Genomic DNA, 19,997 nt, shown 5'->3' on the forward strand with positions numbered 1-19,997 from the left:
CCCAAAAAAAAGATATTATGCAAGTACTGTATTCCGGGGAAAATTAGGATTAAGGACTTGCCCGAAATGTTATGTGTGTTAGTGGCTTTGCAAGGATGTAAGAACTCCTGTGTGTGTGTAATTACCTAAGTGTAGTTACAGGATGAGAGCTACGCTCGTGGTGTCCCGTCTTCCCAGCACTCTTTGTCATATAACGCTTTGAAACTACTGACGGTCTTGGCCTCCACCACCTTCTCACTTAACTTGTTCCAACCGTCTACCACTCTATTTGCGAAGGTGAATTTTCTTATATTTCTTCGGCATCTGTGTTTAGCTAGTTTAAATCTATGACCTCTTGTTCTTGAAATTCCAGGTCTCAGGAAGTCTTCCCTGTCAATTTTATCAATTCCTGTAACTATTTTGTATGTAGTGATCATATCACCTCTTTTTCTTCTGTCTTCTAGTTTTGGCATATTTAATGCTTCTAACCTCTCCTCGTAGCTCTTGCCCTTCAGTTCTGGGAGCCACTTAGTAGCATGTCTTTGCATCTTTTCCAGTTTGTTGATGTGCTTCTTAAGATATGGGCACCACACAACAGCTGCATATTCTAGCTTTGGCCTAACAAAAGTCATGAACAATTTCTTTAGTATATCGCCATCCATGTATTTAAATGCAATTCTGAAGTTAGAAAGCATAGCATAGGCTCCTTGCACAATATTCTTTATGTGGTCCTCAGGTGATAGTTTTCTATCTAGAACCACTCCTAGATCTCTTTCTTTATCAGAATTCTTTAAAGATTTCTCACATAATATATAGGTTGTGTGGGGTCTATGTTCTCCTATTCCACATTCCATAACATGACATTTATTAACATTAAATTCCATTTGCCAAGTGGTGCTCCATATACTTATTTTGTCCAGGTCTTCTTGAAGGGCATGACAGTCATCTAAATTTCTTATCCTTCCTATTATCTTAGCATCATCAGCAAACATGTTCATATAATTCTGTATACCAACTGGTAGATCATTTATGTACACAATAAACATCACTGGTGCAAGAACTGAACCCTGTGGTACTCCACTTGTGACATTTCTCCATTCTGATACATTGCCTCTGATTACTGCCCTCATTTTTCTATCAGTCAGAAAATTTTTCATCCATGATAGAAACTTACCTGTCACCCCTCCAATATTTTCCAGTTTCCAGAACAACCTCTTATGTGGAACTCTGTCGAAAGCCTTTTTTAGGTCCAGATAGATGCAGTCAACCCAACCATCTCTTTCCTGTAATATCTCTGTGGCTCGATCATAGAAACTGAGTAAATTCGATACACAGGATCTTCCAGATCGAAAACCATACTGTCTGTCTGATATTATATCATTTCTCTCTAGGTGTTCTACCCATTTAGTGTGTGTGTGTGTGTGTGTGTGTGTGTGTGTGTGTGTGTGTGTGTGTGTGTGTGTGTGTACTCACCTAATTGTACTCACCTAATTGTGCTTGCGGGGGTTGAGCTTTGGCTCTTTGGTCCCGCCTCTCAACTGTCAATCAACTGGTGTACAGATTCCTGAGCCTACTGGGCTCTATCATACCTACATTTGAAACTGTGTATGGAGTCAGCCTCCACCACATCACTTCCTAGTGCATTCCATTTATTAACTACTCTGACACTGAAAAAATTCTTTCTAACGTCTCTGTGGCTCATCTGGGTACTAAGTTTCCACCTGTGTCCCCTTGTTCGTGTCCCACCCGTGCTGAAGAGTTTGTCTTTGTCCACCCTGTCAATTCCCCTGAGAATTTTGTAGGTGGTTATCATGTCTCCCCTTACTCTTCTGTTTTCCAGGGATGTGAGGTTCAGCTCCTTTAGCCTTTCCTCGTAGCTCAATCCTCTCAGTTCCGGGACGAGCCTGGTGGCATACCGCTGAATCTTCTCTAACTTTGTCTTGTGTTTAACTAGGTATGGACTCCAGGCTGGAGCTGCATACTCCAGGATTGGTCTTACATAAGTGGTATACAGGGTTCTGAAAGATTCCTTACACAAGTTTCTGAAGGCAGTTCTTATGTTGGCCAGTCTAGCATATGCCGCTGATGATATTCTTTTGATGTGGGCCTCTGGGGACAGGTTCGGTGTGATATCAACCCCCAGATCCTTCTCTCTATTTGATTCTTGCAGGATTTCCCCTCCCAGATGATACCTTGTGTTCAGCCTCCTGCTCCCTTCGCCTAATTTCATCACCTTACACTTTCCAGAGTTGAACTTCAGCAGCCATTTTCTAGACCATTCCTCCAGTTTATCCAGGTCATCCTGTAGTCTCTGTCTATCTTCATCCGTCTTGATTCTTCTCATAATTTTTGCATCATCAGCAAACATCGAGAGGAATGAGTCTATACCCTCTGGAAGATCGTTCCAGAGGGTTCCTAGGTGTGTGTGTGTGTGTGTGTGTGTGTGTGTGTGTGTATGTATATATATATAAATAATAATGTTCAACTATACAATTGTACAGTATTAAGAGTAATACTGTACTCTTACGTTTTACAGGTTAATACAGCTTTATTTATTGTCTTTTTGTTTTAGATGGATATAGGAAATAAAGTGCCAAACAAATGGCCCAAATTTCTGGATATGACAAAGGACGAGTGCCGGAAAGCTCTTCGTGCTCTAGGTAAGATATATTTTGTATGTTTTTTGTATATTTTTTAAGACTTGGACTTTATGGTCTCCGTGGTGTAGTGGTAAGACACTCGCCTGGCGTTCCGCGAGCGCTATGTCATGGGTTCGTATCCTGGCCGGGGAGGATTTACTGGGCGCAATTCCTTAACTGTAGCCTCTGTTTAACGCAACAGTAAAATGTGTACTTGGATGAAAAAACGATTCTTCGCGGCGGGGATCGTATTCCAGGGACCTGCCCGAAACGCTACGCGTACTAGTGGCTCTACAAGAATGTAACAACTCTTGTATATATCTCAAAAAAAAAACAAAAAAAAACCAAACTTATATTCTAAGCAGATTATATGAGAGCAGACTTCCATACTATTAATACTTCATTTAAATATTCCCACAAATAAATAATTCAAGCGTACTGTATTTTGTATTTATAGCCATGACTAATTTTTCTGTTGCATTCTGAATGTGAATTTTACAAATAATTTGGTCTCATCTGTTTCTTTGTGTGTTGTAGCATTTGTTTAGCATCTGCCAGAGAATTTTGAAGGTGGATAGGCAAAATACCTGATAATATAATGCCTGATAAATTTTACGATGGAAATCAAACGGCTATTGTATCCAAATAAGACTATTTGTTTAAGGAAGTCTATTGCGGCACAATATAAGATGGAAGTTTAAAGTGTAGGTCTTTTACTAGATTAGAATTGTTTGGCCATGATTAAAAAAAAAATAGTTGAAAATGTTATGTATTCTCACATGGGCATTTTCAACAAATATAAAAGTTATGAATTTGTGTCAAAAGTCACATTTATTATGTTAACAGTTTCTGTAGGAACCCCCCCACCACCCCCCTGTGGCTGAGTGGTCAGCGCTACGGATTCGTAGTCCTGTGGTCCGGGGATCGATCCCCGGCGATGGAAACAAATGGGCAGAGTTTCTTTCACCCTGATACTCCTGTTACCTAGCAGTAAATAGGTACCTGGGAGTTAGACAGCTGCTGCGTGCTGCTTCCTAAGGATGTGTAACAAAAAAGGAGGCCTGGCCGAAGACCGGGCCTCGGGCACGCTAAGTCTCGGAATCATCTCAAGATAACTTCTCAAGATAAGATCTCAAGATAACCTACAAGGGCCTACTGGAGAAAGGGACAAGAATCTTGACTGCTCAAAGACATCAAGGGAAACCTGGTAATTAGAGATCAACATGGAGAAATGAGCAAAAGGCCCACCAGAAAATCAAAAAGCCGCAAAAGCAAGCTTGGAGAAATGTGTAACCCTGACAGGAAAAACCAATCCAGATACACAGCCCAGAAACATTCAGAAACACAGCCTAGGGAAAGTACCAGTATGCAGTCGGGGAATATTCAGTTCCTTAGCCCAGAATGATTATGGTACACCAAATGGAACGACAAATAGCTGAGGCCATAGACTGGCAAAGCAGCCGAAAAGATGAAAAATAAAAATATAAAATCATTATTCTGGCTGGTCTGCATGTCAATATCAACACAGGCACACAGCGGGAGAAAGCCAGAAGTGCCAGAACTCCAGGTGACATGCCCAACCACTTTGCAGCCACCTGCCCCCACAAAATTGTACGAACACGAAGAAGGGGGGAAAAGGAAGAGAAAAGCAGCCAAGCAAAGCTTACTACACCCAATGACCACAGTTCGGCACTGGCAAGAATGGATGAACAGCAGTTAGAAAACAGAAGACCACAACAGAGGGGTAACAAAGCAAGAAAATCATGCAGCCAAAAAACTCAACACAAACCGAAGAGGAGAGAATCCCTCCCGTCTCCATGGAATAGAGCTACCAAGAACCCAAGAACCAGAGCTGCAACATGGTACCCTAGCACCGAGGTGGGCACCAAAGTCATGCAGGCCCTTGAAGCTGAATGAGATGCAAGGACCTGGGGGGGAACCAGCTATGGGGTAGGATTTTGACGAGAATCAAGACCCAGAAATGTACTTGTGGGGGATGGAAGATTACAGAGCAGGAATCCAGCTCATATGGCTTGTAATGGCTGCAGAAACACCTGGATGTTGTGAAGTGTCACCATTGATCATTTGCTAGGAGCTTGAAGCCACCATAAACCTCTACCCACAGGACGAAGCTAACATCTCCAGATGCTGGCAAGCCTGCAGGAAGTGAGGAAAGCATCATATTATGGAATTCCCTGAGCCCCAGAACCCCAAGCTCCATTGTATACTCCACATAAATTATGTGGAGGGGATAGAAGGCCCAGCCACCTCCTTCTGCAACTCAGACATAACAACCCCCTGAAGATGCCCTGACCAGCCTTTCAGTTGTCAGAGCTTGCAGAACCCTGGTGCAAAGCTGGTGCATGAACCAACAGAGGAGGGTGAGCAGCCAAGCAAACAGATGCCAGAGGGACTTGCCTCTTGATGGCAGGCACTAAGGCTCGGAACTTAGCACAAGTGTTTTGGGAATAATAATGTCTGACGACCTAACGTTTAAGGAGCATAACCAAGCAAATATTGCGACAGCCAGAAAAATGGTAGGATGGATTACGAGAACTTTCAAATCCAGGGATCCCATCACAATGGTTGTACACTTCAAGTCACTTGTGTTGTCCCATCTTGAGTACTGTTCAGTACTCACTTCCCCCTTCAGAGCAGGAGAGATTGCTAAAATAGAGGGAATACAGAGAACATATACGGCACGCATCGACTCAATAAAGCACCTAAATTATTGGGATCGTCTCAAAGCCCTCCAAATGTACTCACTAGAAAGAAGACGAGAGAGATATCAAATAATATACACCTGGAAGATACTGGAGGGCCAAGTACCAAATCTACACAGTAAAATAACAATGTACTGGAGTCAACGATATGGAAGAAAATGCAGAATAGAACCAGTGAAGAGCAGAGGTGCCATAGGCACAATCAGAGAACACTGTATAAACATCAGAGGTCCGCGGTTGTTCAACGTCCTCCCAGCAAGCATAAGAAATATTGCCGGAACAACCGTGGACATCTTCAAGAGGAAACTAGATTTATTCCTCCAAGGAGTGCCGGACCAACCGGGCTGTGGTGGGTATGTGGGCCTGCGGGCCGCTCCAAGCAACAGCCTGGTGGACCAAGCTCTCACAAGTCAAGCCTGGCCTCAGGCCAGGCTTGGGGAGTAGAAGAACTCCCAGAACCATCAACCAGGTATCAACCAGTGTTCAATACTAACAACTCAACTTCATCCTTAAAGAGCAAAGTCATATTCACTGTCTTATCACCCAAGTCCGAAAGACACTACCAAGCACAGGACCATGAGGTCCAATCCCACAGTGCAGCTGTAGCCTGGTAGTCCATCAACTGGGAGGATGTCTCGGCTATAACAGAAGCCCAACAACAAATATTGCACCCCCCTTGGGTGAAAAAATGCCTGAGTCTAACAGGCAGTGTGATGGAGACAGCAAGAGTTTTGGAAACCAAAAAGCACCGACTCTCAGTGACCCAAATGCACCCTCTTCCACAATGTCTGTGTAGGTGGCTTCATGCTTTGCTGTTCAATTCTCGTGTGGGGTGACGTTATCTTGAGGTTAGTTATCTTGAGATGATTTCGGGGCTTTTTAGTGTCCCCGCGGCCTGGTCCTCAACCAGGCCTCCACCCCCAGGAAGCAGCCCGTGACAGCTGACTAACACCCAGGTACCTATTTTACTGCTAGGTAACAGGGGCATAGGGTGAAAGAAACTCTGTCCATTGTTTCTCGTCGGCGCCCGGGATCGAACCCGGGACCACAGGATCACAAGTCCAGCGTGCTGTCCGCTCGGCCGACCGGCTCTGACATCGTCATTTGCTTATTTCTGAACTTCAGTTACCTCTTCAAAATGATTTCACAATCTCTTTTCCGTGGTTTACTCTCAGAGGCTTGCCTCTTTCAGAGTTCTTATATCTGATGGGGTTAGCATGCCTTCAGCTTAGTTTGACTCCTCATGAGTCGCTTCTGCCTCATCTTGGTCGTGGCCATTGGTACTGTTCAGCCCAGGGGGCCAGATTCACGAAGCAGTTATGCAAGTACTTATAAACGTGTCCATCGTTCTTCAGTCTTGGACAGCCTTGGTTACATTTATTAAACAGTTTACAAACATGAAAACTTCCCAATCATCTGTTGTTATTGTTATAAACAGCCTCCTGGTGCTTCGGAGCTCATTAACTGTTTAATAATTGTAAACAAAGCCGTCAAAGATTGAGAAAAGATGTACAGGTTCGTAAGTGCTTGCGTAACTGCTTCGTGAATCTGGCCCCAGGTTCGTAAGTGCTTGTGTAACTGCTTCGTGAATCTGGCCCCAGGTTCGTAAGTGCTTGTGTAACTGCTTCGTGAATCTGGCCCCAGGTTCGTAAGTGCTTGTGTAACTGCTTTGTGAATCTGGCCCCAGGTTCATAAGTGCTTGCGTAACTGTTTTGTGAATCTGGCCCCAGTCTCCCAGGGTGTGTATGGGAAGCATACAGATCCTGGCAAAGATTCATTTACAACATCTACAGACTTCTTCAGTAGTATCTTGCTTCCTGCCAGTCTTCTGTCTTGTCTGTAATTGTTATGTCTTGACTGATATGGCTCTTTTCACCTTCAGGCAGGTTCGTTCCAAACACAATGGCTTCCTATTGCACAGATCTGGAGGAGCCTCTTCAGCGTGACATTGAACTCAGCTTTTTTTTAGCCCTTTATATCCTTGGAACATCTTTTAACACCTGTTCATACCATGTGTTGTTAACACCTGTCTTATTATCTTGATAAGACTTAATCATCTTAACCTTAAAGACCTTAACACCTAATCATCTTGAGTAGGTGTAAGACTACTCGTGTCTTTTAAGATTTTGTTTTTCCATTTTCCTTCATAAACTTAATCTTGAAAACCTTGTTGTATTAAAATGATATGAAAAATACCTATTGGGTGCTGTTTTAGGTATTGTTTATTGCTCTGATGCAATTTTAAATTTTATATTTACATCTTTAGAGCTGACAACATACAGCCAAGTGGTGTCAGTCCTACGGGCTCAAGGAGAACTTACCAAGGAGAAGAGGAAGCTGCTGAATGACCTTCAAACTATATTTTCCATCACCCTTGAAAGACATCGTGCCGAGATTCGTAGAGCAGTAAATGACGAGAAACTCAGCACGATTGCAGACTCGTAAGTTGTCTTGAAGTTGCTACCTTCAGTTTGAGCCAGTAAGTTTGAGTTGCTACCTTCATCTCATTTTTCATAGTTTGAACCAAAATTGGTATTCTGTACCGTGTAAGTGGACAGGTAAAAATGCTATTACGTATATCAGAGAAAATCTTTAATTGCAGTACTCTGTTAGAAAAAAGGAGTAGCTTAAAATTTAAGTTTTATGCTGTGCCATCTTACTGATTAATGTCATAAGAGTTTGAAGGAACAAGGTACAATCATGCAAAATGTGCTCACTTTTGTTGATCACAATGAACAGTTATTGCATAACTGAGGATTATAGATGGATCCAGAGATCATTAACCCTTTTGCTGGAATAGTTGCCTCATAAGACTGTAAAACATTGATCATGATACGACTGTAAAACATTCGTCATGATATGACTGTAAAATAATCATAATACGACTGTAAAATAATCATTTGCTGCAAAAAGCATATTTTCCCAAGTGTCTCGAATAGTTTCTACATCCTGTAGCATTTCGCCAGACATCAGGGGCCAGATTCACGAAGCAGTTACGCAAGTACTTACGAAAGTGTACATCTTTCATTAATCTTTGACGGCTTTGGTTACATTTATTAAACAGTTTACAAGCATGAAAACTTGCCAATCAACTGTTGCTATTGTTATAAACAGCCTCCTGGTGCTTCGGAGCTCATTACTGTTTAATAATTGTAAACAAAGCCGCCAAAGATTGAGAAAAGATGTACAGGGTCGTAAGTGCTTGCGTAACTGCTTCGTGAATCTGGCCCCTGGCCTTCAGAACAGGAGTTTCGACCCAGTTGTTACTGCTGTCTGACAGCGAGTGAAGAGGGACCTAGGTGCCCTCTCTACCTAGTGAGAGTGTGAAATTGGACAATAAGGATGAAAATGATTAATACCGTTTTGTGTTTTAATTTCGTAATAATAAATATGTTTTTCTTAGCCTGGCTGGACCCAACACAGGAGTCGAATGGGCAGTAGAAGGTCGACGCTTGGTTCCACTTATGCCTCGTGTTCCTCCACAAACATCATATACTGCTATAGCTACACGAATGGCTCTCTTGTATTATGGCATCAATGCAAAAATGCCGCCCCCAAACACAACAGCATTGTATGGTAAATTGGATGGTAAGTCAAATATTTCACTTGTTTGTGTATTCACATGTTTATATAATTATGGCTGTGATTAATTTATTCCAATTTTGGAGTCATTAGGTTAAATATGCCTACGAAACTCTCTGCCCGAAACGCTGCGCGTGCTAGTGGCTTTACAAGACTGTAATTACCATAATTGTATCCTCACATTCCTTATGTACATTCTTGTATATGCATAAATAAATAAATAAATAAATATATGAAATGCAAAATACGAAAGTTAAGAGTAGGTGGATTTTCTGAAGTATTTGGTACATCGGGTAGTGACATTAGTTTGAAAAAGTTGGAATTCAGAATATTTGAAAGCTGGCAGATTGAAATAAAATAAAGAAACTGCATTTTGCTCCTGAAAATTTTAATTTTTCAGATGTATTGATAGAGCATGTACATTATATTTATTTTAGGCTTGGAAAAAAATTGTATTATTCGCATTGTGAGCTGAATAACATGGGATTATAGAGATATAAATCACACACACACACACACACACACACGGTGCAGAGTCAAGGTAGTAAATTTTGTTACTTGCTTGTCTATTAAAGCACCAGAACTCTCGAACCCGAATGTCCACAACATAATGGCAAAACTTGTGGACAGAGCCACAACTTTTGAACATCCTAGGTCATGATTAATAGGTTTTGATTAATAGGTCATGAATGCAGAAGAAATACTACATAGAGCTTGAGCTCTTGTACAACCACTCTAGCATTTGGGCTGGACGGTAGAGCACCGGTCTCGCTTCATGCAGATTGATAGTGCTACATAGCCTTCCCGACTTGGTGTCTTCTTTTGATAATGACTTACTTCATGCAGGTCGGCGTTCAATCCCCGACTGTCCACAAGTGGTTGGGCACCATTCCTTTCACCCCGTCCCATCCCAAATCCTTATCCTGACCCCTTCCCAGTGCTATATAGTCGTAATGGCTTGGTGCTTTTCCCCTGATAATTCCCTTACGCACCCTTCTAGTAACTTGAGGACTCTCCAACATCAGACAGAGTCATGCCTCCATGAAAAACAAGGCAGCTGCAGCAAGGAAATGGAAACTCAGAGGATCCCAAACAAGGGCCAATCAGGTCTAAACCTGCGACGAGACCTGAAGGGACTTTTCCAGTTGACCAAGAACTTAAACTCAGCCAGCTGAGAAAGAACCAAATCCCTAGCGTGCAGACATGCAAACTGATTGGGAGTTCACGCCAGCCAGTCTTTGAGGTAGGGATGGATGTGAACCTTTAAACAACAGAAGACAGGAAACCACCACCTGCATCAACCATGTAACAGTCTGAGGAGCCAGATTCAAGCTGAACGAGAGACCCAAAAGTGGAAAAAACTGATGCCCACCATAAACCCTAACCAGTTGCTGAACTGGAGAAGAATCAGAACATGTCATTAAGAATCCCATAGGCCCAGGGACACCAACCAGGAACTACCGGCATAATCATGATAAAGTTATCACATTAGAGGTTGTACAAAGAATGGAGTCGTTCAGATCTAAGAAGTCAAGAATACTGTGTACCATAAGTTTGACAAGGGGGTAACTCGACCACAATAGAGTCCAACCATTTTGTGAAGATCGCAAGAAGCTGCAGAGCAGACTGCTGGCCCAGGACCTTTGAAACTAAATGAGGTACTGAGGGCCATAACTCCTGCAGTCTCTGGGACATCACCTGGAATGCCTATACTGTACACTGAGGGGTCTAGGAGCTGGCAAAACTAATCAGACATCCCCCTACAGTGCTGTCAAGAGGTGCACTGAAAAGGCCAGTGCAGAGTACTGTATGCAGTCACCCCCTTTTGTGATGCACATGAATAGCGCTGACTAAAAGAAACAAAAGCGGACAGAGGCAGATTGGCCTGAGAACCTGGCACCCCAGCAGACAAAAAGCAAGGCCGCAATCCTAGAAGGCAGCTCCAGACAGCAGGGACAAAAATCTGCTGCAACAGGATATGACAAAGAGGATGGAATGCAATAGTCATAACTGAAAAACATACATGAATCATCATCTTCAAGAAAAAGAAGAGAATGGTATGGTAGACAAAAGTGAAGGGACCAAAGCCTAAAACATGGACCAGGACAACTTGCCGGCAGATGTTTGAAAAACATGCACACCAAGCTGAAAAGAAGTCTGCCACTGTCTCCCGAAGGAGAGGAGTGAGCAACTTTGACAAAGCTTCCTCGGTCCCAGCCGCAGGCAACAAAGCGTCAAACCCCTGGCTTTGCCAGCAGTGCATCCGAACCATCCTGGAACTGAATGTAGCTCCTCCACAATAACCCAGGGGCCAAATTCACAAAGCAGTTACGCAAGCACTTACGAATCTATACATAATTTCTCAATCTTTGGCGGCTTTGTTTACAATTATTAAACAGTTCATGAGCTCCGAAGCACTAGGAGGCTGTTTATAACAATAACAACAGTTGATTGGCAAGTTTTCATGCTTGTAAACTGTTTAATAAATGTAACCAAAGCTGTCAAAGATTGAGGAAAGATGTACATGTTCGTAAGTATTTGCGTAACTGTTTCGTGAATCTGGCCCCAGGTTTGCAATAAGAGAGGAAAGCTGGAACTGAGCCCAGTGATCCTCTGCAGCCTGGGGCCACAGAGAGCGATATATCAAACACATATGCAGTTGCTACATGCCCACATCTAGCAGGGTATAGTATTTACATAGAGTAAATATCTCAGTATTTACATAGAGTAAATGTCTTGTTATTCTTGGTATAATATACACAAGTTCAGTACTTGAACTGATTAACTCATAATATTATTACAGTATAAAATGTACAAAAACTGAGGAACTTGTTCCACATATTAAAATCTGAATAAAAAATCAATTAAATAATGAGAATTTGCAGACGATGAGTCACAATAACGTGGCTGAAGATATGATGACCAAAGTATGTTGACCAGACCACACACTAGAGGGTGAAGGGACGAAGACGTTTCTGTCCGTCCTGGACCATTCACAATCGACTTGAGAATGGTCCAGGACGGACCGAAACGTGGTCGTCCCTTCACCTTCTAGTGTGTGGTCTGGTCAACATACTTTAGCCACATTATTGTGACTCCTCGCCTGCACATAATGACCAAACCACACATCAGAAGATGAGGAGATGACGACGTTTCGGTCAGTCCTGGACCATTATTAAGTTGTATGTGACTTGATAATGGTCCAGGATGGACTGAAACATTGTCATTTCTTCATTCTCTGGTGTGTGGTCTGGTCGTCAATGAGAACTGATTATTATTTATCTTCAGATCTAGGTGCTGAATCTGATGATACAGACTCTGAAGAAGAGACTGAAGGTCTAAGATTCATCCAAGGTGCCATGGTTCCTCAACAGTACAATAGTGATCAGGGATCATACACGACTCTGCCGCTCTCACAAGCACGTTTATCCAAACTGCCTCCGTAAGTACATTTGATGTGATATTAGATTACCGGTGTCTTCAAGATCTTGAATTTCTGCCCAACTGAATTACTATACCACTGTCACAAAATGGTATAGTAATTAGATTTTCCATGCTGTTCTTGCTGCCCGGTACAGGTGTTGGGTGATAAACGAGCATTTAGGAGGTATTGCTATTAGCCACTTTAACCCCTGGTGTATTTACCCATTTACTGTTTTGTTCATAAACTAAACTTGAATTTGAATTTGAATTTGACAAATAAACTCAGATTGGTGGCATCGGGTGTTCTCTCAAACTGTATTCATTTTTGCAGATTAAAATAAAAATAAATAAAAATAAAATGTTTATTCAGGTGAGGTACATACATACAAGAGATTTTACATAAATTGATCGATTTATAGATGGAGCTAGTACATACAATGCCTAAAGCCACTATTACGCAAAGCATTTCGGGCAGGTATTACACTAACACAACATAATTTGCATGTTGTGATTATGAATTTGTGAATTTGTGAATTTACGTTGTGAAAGAGAATTTGAATTTGACAAATAAAGACAGATTGGTGGCATCAGTTGTTCTCTCAAACTGTATTCATTATTGCAGATTACACTAACACAACATAATTTACATCTTTCTCTTTTTCCTTGTAGTTTTCTTTTAGTGATGATTGGCAATGCAGGACGGTCCCCAAGCCCCAGCATGTGGAGGCTGCATGAAATCCTCAGATCAAGAACTAATTCTGTTGTCACTGGGAGGGTGGATCCAAATATTAGCAGTATCGGCTCCACCCATGTTTCTAATTTTAACATAGTCAGCTCTTAGACCACTGGAACATTATCTAACACAGTGCACAGTTACAAACCCATTAAGATTTCAACATAGATTCAACAGAGCAGAAGAAGTTATTAAACACATGGGGCAAAATCTTACTGAAGCGAACACACAAGTCCCAGCTCAACTTGTCCTCCTACAAAGAATGTTGCTTTTCGCTAGTATGTGTTACCTAATGCCAAAAATTGTCATACTGTACTAGAAAATGGAAGTGGCTCGTGAAACTAATGTACTGTCCCGTTTTCTGTTTTGGATCCTCTGGTAAGTTAGGATAAGGGCATATTAAACTGATCATTTTCTTGATGTTGGGAAACCTTAGGAGGACGGGCTGCCCAAGTTCATCCTAGCTGGCTGACAGCCATTTGTGTTCCTTAAGCAAGTGAAAGATCTTCTGTTATAAGTAGGCACATGACTGATTGAAGGCTGCCCCATATTTTTAGGGCTTTTTTGGGGAACTTAGTATAGTGCCCATGAGATTTGCACATGGGCACTATAGTGGGCACTGAGTGGGCACATGCCCATGTGCCCACTCTACTTTTACTGCCATGGACTTGTGCATTCTTCTGTTGTGTTCCTCTCACCAGTCAGTCAGAAAAGCCAGTTTGTCTTTCCTGTTTTCCAGGAAAGCCACAAGCCTCTATCAACAATGTCATCTCCTCTATTAATATGATATTGTGAGTTCATAGAAATATCGTGGGGTCCATCCCTGAAATCAAACATTGAATGCTATGAAACATTTCTGGCATGCCCCCAGTAGCTTCCCATCTTGTTCCTTTCTTCTACATGTGGCTGAAGGAGTTTACTTGAGTGGCTCTAGAGTGAGGCTAGCTTAGATTCTGGGTGACCTGGGCTGCCATCTGGTGGGTGTAGGATACATCGTGGTCAGAGCATTTATTCTTCGATAATGCCAGTTTGCCTTGTGTGGGAAGGGAGGTGCCTAATTTTCTTCAAGTTGATGCTCATTTGTTGTGCCTGTACTTCTGGGTGGGTATTTTGGGTCAATTTCTGATCCCCAAGCTCCCCTTTGCCTTGTAGAGTGAGCTAGAATATAGTCCTGGTCTCCGGAAGGTGATGGATGGGTCTCAAGAATCCTGGTGTGTTCCGCTAAGGCGTGGCAGTACCTGGACTACTCTTAATAATCTTTTGGGGGCCCACTGGAAGAGGGAATTTAATTACATTCAAGGATTTAATTTATGGTCATAAATTGCTCTTAAAAATGCTGCAGAGCCTGCAAAGGGGCCTGACAGCTGAGTGGACAGCGGTTCGGATTTGTAGTCCTAAGGTTCTGGGTTCGATCCCCGGTGGAGGCAGAAACAAATGGGCAAAGTTTCTTTCACCCTGATGCCTCTGTTCAGCTAGCAGTAAATAGGTACCTGGGAGTTAGACAGCTGCTACGGGCTGCTTCCTGGGAGATGTGTAACAAAAAGGAGGCCTGGTTGAGGACCGGGCCGCGGGGATGCTAAGCCCCGAAATCATCTCAAGATAAGAGAAAGTAAGGGTTAAAAGTATGATTTTTATGTGGCAATCATTAATTTGTTTTTAAAGTCATAGTGAGCATCCCTTGAGTTGCCTTTGTGGCTTTGGTAAATGAAGAAGATTAAATTGATTTAATCCATGGTAAATTTTGTTAACATCAGGAAAGAGAACCGGGAAAATCGAGAAACCCCACCAACCACATCATCAGGCGGGAGTAGCGGACCCATGAATGTTGGCCTCGGGAGCAGTAGCGGTGGTGGGAGCATCGATAAACGAAAACGAAAGAGATCGTCTTCAACCGAACACCCTCTACCTCCTCCTCCGCCCCCTCCCCCAGCCCCTCGGGAACTACCTCCAGCGGCAGGGACACCCACAAAGCAGGTCAGATCATGAAAACTTGTAAGATAACTTAATAATGGTCCAGGATGACTCGAAACATCGTCGTCTCCTCATCTTCTTGTGTGTGGTTTGGTCATCACATCTTCAGCCACGTTATTGTGACTCATTGTTGGCAAAACTTGTAGTACTAATACACTTAAATATCTTTATTAGGTCATCAATGTCATAATCATTACATTTATTGACCATTGTTTTTGTAAATGTAGTTAAATCTCCCACCAATATATTAATTTAGACTGAGCCCCAATCCATTGGGCAAATCAGTTATACAATATTTGAAAACATCAGTAATATACACACAGAAATCACAATAGCGTGATACATCAAATGAACAAATCCACAGGGCCGTGACAAGGATTCGAACTTTCGTCCGGGATGATCCCAGATGCTGCCTTAGTCGATTGCGCCACGACATGATAAAAAATTGGAACCGGTAGTGCTAGTTCAAACCCTCAACACGGCCTTTGTGGATTTGTTATCACTAATTTGTATTAAATTCCAGTACATTAGTTCAATTTTTCAATCTGTTCATTCAGATGCTCTCCATAGTTATGGTACATCGACTGAATGTGACCGTGTCCTCCTTATGTTTAGTCCATGTGTTGTACTGATTCTAGATGTAAGGGAGCCGGTCGGCCGAGCGGACAGCACGCTGGACTTGTGATCCTGTGGTCCTGGGTTCAATCCCAGGCGCCGGCGTGAAACAATGGGCAGAGCTTCTTTCACCCTATGCCCCTGTTACCTAGCAGTAAAATAGGTACCTGGGTGTTAGTCAGCTGTCACGGGCTGCTTCCTGGGGGTGGAGGCCTGGTCGAGGACCGGGCCGCGGGGACACTAAAGCCCCGAAATCATCTCAAGATAACCTCTCAAGATAGGCATATAAACAATTTAATTTTAACATTAATTTATTATAATTACTTGAAAATTATCTGGCCATATCAATAGCTAGCTTCTTACAGGTAAAACTTAACTGTTCTTCATCTTTTATCATTTCTTTGGTGTGTAATGTGATATTAGTTACTGTTTTCTGTTATGATTTCAGTTCAGGAATTAAACTGAACTGAAGTCTGAACTAAACTGAACTGAACTCACATTTATCATATTTATCTGTTTGCATAAAATTTTGTGATCACAAATTTTGGCTAAAATCTTGACTGACTTAAGCAGATGAGTGGCATGAGTCGTCCATTGCCTGGACCGCCCATGAAGATCACCGTGACAGGGAATGTGGCCCGAGGAACACCCGGGACACCGATATCCACTCTAGGTGGTCACACCCAAAAGGTACATTTTAATCGGTAACTCTAGAGGGTAAATGATGTGGAAGTTCTTCATTCGAAATGTTGTTCTCTTTATGAAATAACACTCTAAAATCTACCAAGACCTTCTGAATTTGTCAAATTTTAAAGAAACCCTAGCAGGGGGAATTTTTAACATATTTCATGCAATATTCATGGACATTCATTTAGTTTAGTTCCCATAGCCTTTCCTTGTAACTCATGCCTCTCAATTCTGGGGCTTGTCTGGTGGCATACCTCTGAATCTTCTCTTAGTCTTGTGTTTAACTAGGTATTGACTCCAGGCTGGAGCTGCATATTCGGCTGTGAGAATACTATAGTGTGGTCCTGAAAAGTATGATCCCGTGATATGATCGGTCCTCTAAGTCTCTTGTCCTCCACGGTAGAAATGTCGAGATTTATCGAACATCCTCTTGTTCATTGTAATTCCATTGGATCATGTGATTTACACCTGCATGTAGGCTTATAGTGTCCTTAACCCTTGCACTGCTCACCTATTTTCGGCAAAAACGTCTTGGTGCAATTGACAAGGACATATTTTTGTTATTTTTACAAATGTTCAGGTAAATTTAATGTCAAAATGTTTCCAAAGTCAAATATTTCCATTTCAAAACACAAATAGTAATGAAAACATTAAAAAACATTAAAATATAGCCAAATTAAAAAACAAAAAGCACAACTCTCTGAGCGCCTAAAGGCGCTTTGCGCAGTGCAGTGGTTAATGAGTGTTACTTTCATGAATTCTTGTATTCTCTGTGAAGAATATGTTACTATAATTTTTTTAATTAGGTCAGATAGGAGACAAGAAAGAATATTGGACAGAGCTTCTTATGGTAGAGACCTCTTCTTTAACTTGTTTCATTATTAGTGTTTGGGTTCAGTTTGTTAGGAAGTTGAAAATTTATCTTCACAAAATTTATCTAACAAGTGGATCTGAGATCCACATGCAGTCTATTCAAAACCCACAATATCTTGCATTGTGGCAGATGCAGTCTGCTCAAAACCCACAATATCTTGCATTGTGGCAGATGCAGTCTGCTCAAAACCCACAATATCTTGCATTGTGGCAGATGCAGTCTGCTCAAAACCCACAATATCTTGCATTGTGGCAGATGCAGTCTGCTCAAAACCCACAATATCTTGCATTGTGGCAGATGCAGTCTGCTCAAAACCCACAATATCTTGCATTGTGGCAGATGCAGTCTGCTCAAAACCCACAATATCTTGCATTGTGGCAGATGCAGTCTGCTCAAAACCCACAATATCTTGCATTGTGGCAGATGCAGTCTGCTCAAAACCCACAATATCTTACATTGTGGCAGATGCAGTCTACTCAAAACCCACAATATCTTGCATTGTGGCAGATGCAGTCTGCTCAAAACCCACAATATCTTACATTGTGGCAGATGCAGTCTACTCAAAACCCACAATATCTTACATTGTGGCAGATGCAGTCTACTCAAAACCCACAATATCTTACATTGTGGCAGATGCAGTCTACTCAAAACCCACAGTATCTTGCATTGAGGCAGATGCAGTCTACTCAAAACCCACAATATCTTACATTGTGGCAGATGCAGTCTACTCAAAACCCACAGTATCTTGCATTGTGGCAGATGCATTCTGCTCAAAACCCACAATATCTTGCATTGTGGCAGATGCAGTCTGCTCAAAACCCACAATATCTTGCATTGTGGCAGATGCAGTCTACTCAGAACCCACAATATCTTGCATTGTGGCAGATGCAGTCTACTCAAAACCCGCAATATCTTGCATTGTGGCAGATGCAGTCTACTCAAAACCCACAATATCTTGCATTGTGGCAGATGCAGTCTGCTCAAAACCCACAATATCTTGCATTGTGGCAGATGCAGTCTACTCAAAACCCACAATACCTTGCATTGCAGCAGATGCAGTCTACTCTAAACCCGCAATATCTTGCATTGCATCAGATGCATTCTACTCAAAACCCACAATATCTTACATTGTGTAGATATTGCAATTAAATGTGTATTGCAAATTGCACCCTAGTACTCTTCAGCTATTTAATTGAGCCTCTTCAAACTTTTTGTATTCACCTCTGCTTCTGTTTTTTTCTTGTTGAAATATACATGATTAAAAAAAATGTCTAGTTTCTGTTTTTTTAATGATAATGTAATGATAATTCCATGATTGTTAGGTAATTCTGGTATCAACCTCTGGAGCCAGTGGGGTCGGAAGCGGTGTGTATCAGCGTTCTCTCAGTGTTCCCGTCATGAAAAGTGGCACCGGGGCAGCACCCAGTGTAATGCGTGGTGTTCCATCTGCAGGTGGCACAGTGCCTGCGAGTCAAATGCAGTCAGGTTAGCAATTTATTGTTATTTTCAATCTACAATAATTTATGTTTTTTTAAGAATGGATACTTGATATTGAAACCAGTTTGTTTTATTCTGAGCCATTATTCCGATTGCAGTACTTAATTCTTTGAGTTCATAACATACATGTATGTATCTATATCGGTTATATACTGTACCAGTTGATGATTTCAAGACCAATGTCCCACATGGACCAGTCTCTGACCAGACCTTCTGTTAGGTGCAGGCGATGAGTCACAATAACGTGGCTAAAGTAAGTTGACCAGACCACACACTAGAAGGTGAAGCGACGACGACGTTTCGGTCCGTCCTGGACCATTCTCAAGTCGATTCGACTTGAGAATGGTCCAGGATGGACCGAAACGTCGTCGTCCCTTCACCTTCTAGTGTGTGGTCTGGTCAACCAGGCTGTTCAATATGGCTGCTCACAGCCTAGTTGATCAGGTATCCTTTCAAGGTGTTTGTCAAGTTCTCTTTGGAACATTGTGAGAGGTCAGTCAGTTGTGTCCCACATGTGTAGAGGGAGAGTGTTAAAAAATCTAGGGCCTTTGATGATGATCAAGTTCTCTTAGTGTGCTTATTTCACCTTTGCTTTTCAGTAGGGCTGTTTTGCACATCCTGCCATGCCTCCTGGGCTCATGTGATGTTATTTCTGTGTGCAGGTTTGGAACCAGTCCCTCTAGTATTTTCCATGTGTAAATTATTATGTATCTCTCCCGCCTGTGGTCTAGGGAATAGATTTAACATTTTTAAGCAGTCCCAGTAATTTACATGTTTTATTGAGTAGATTCTAGCAGTAAAAGATCTTTACATACTCTCCAGATGAGCAATTTCACCAGCTTGGAATGGGGCTGTTAGTGTGCAACAATATTCCACTCTAGCGAGCGCTATTGTCATAAAAAATATCATTGATATGGCATCCCATGTTTGAAAAACACTTGTTATCCAACCTGTAATTTTTATTGCAGTTATGACAGCTACTTTGTCGTGTTCTTTAAAAGTAAGATCTTCTGACATTACACACAGAAATCACAATAGCGTGATGCATCAAGTGAACACGGCCCTTGTGGATTTGTTCATCTTCCAACGTGATTACTCCTCAATCTTTTACTTTGTTTTCTCTTTCAATAATGTGGTTTCACCGGATTTTATGTGTGGCTTCTGTTTAGGTATTTTGTTTTTTCCATAGCGCAGTAACTGGAACTTATCCTCATTAAATATCATATTATTTTCTGTGGCCCATTGAAAGACTCGATTAACATCAGATTGGCAGT

General features: G+C 42.0%; 1 protein-coding gene across 2 annotated transcripts in view; it reads left to right on the forward strand.

Moving 5' to 3' along the window:
* Positions 1-19,997, forward strand: part of LOC123774129 (BRCA2-interacting transcriptional repressor EMSY) — a 91,324-nt gene that overhangs the window by 3,507 nt on the left and 67,820 nt on the right. For both annotated transcript variants that reach the window (XM_069312728.1, XM_069312727.1), the window contains exons 2-8: positions 2,552-2,639; positions 7,608-7,782; positions 8,745-8,929; positions 12,212-12,365; positions 14,834-15,053; positions 16,239-16,355; positions 18,549-18,711. In XM_069312728.1, coding sequence (XP_069168829.1) covers positions 2,552-2,639; positions 7,608-7,782; positions 8,745-8,929; positions 12,212-12,365; positions 14,834-15,053; positions 16,239-16,355; positions 18,549-18,711 — 1,102 coding nt within the window. The remainder of the gene's footprint in view (positions 1-2,551; positions 2,640-7,607; positions 7,783-8,744; positions 8,930-12,211; positions 12,366-14,833; positions 15,054-16,238; positions 16,356-18,548; positions 18,712-19,997) is intronic.

Source organism: Procambarus clarkii, chromosome 73 (genome assembly GCF_040958095.1).
Source record: "Procambarus clarkii isolate CNS0578487 chromosome 73, FALCON_Pclarkii_2.0, whole genome shotgun sequence".
Taxonomy (NCBI): Eukaryota; Metazoa; Arthropoda; class Malacostraca; order Decapoda; family Cambaridae; genus Procambarus; species Procambarus clarkii.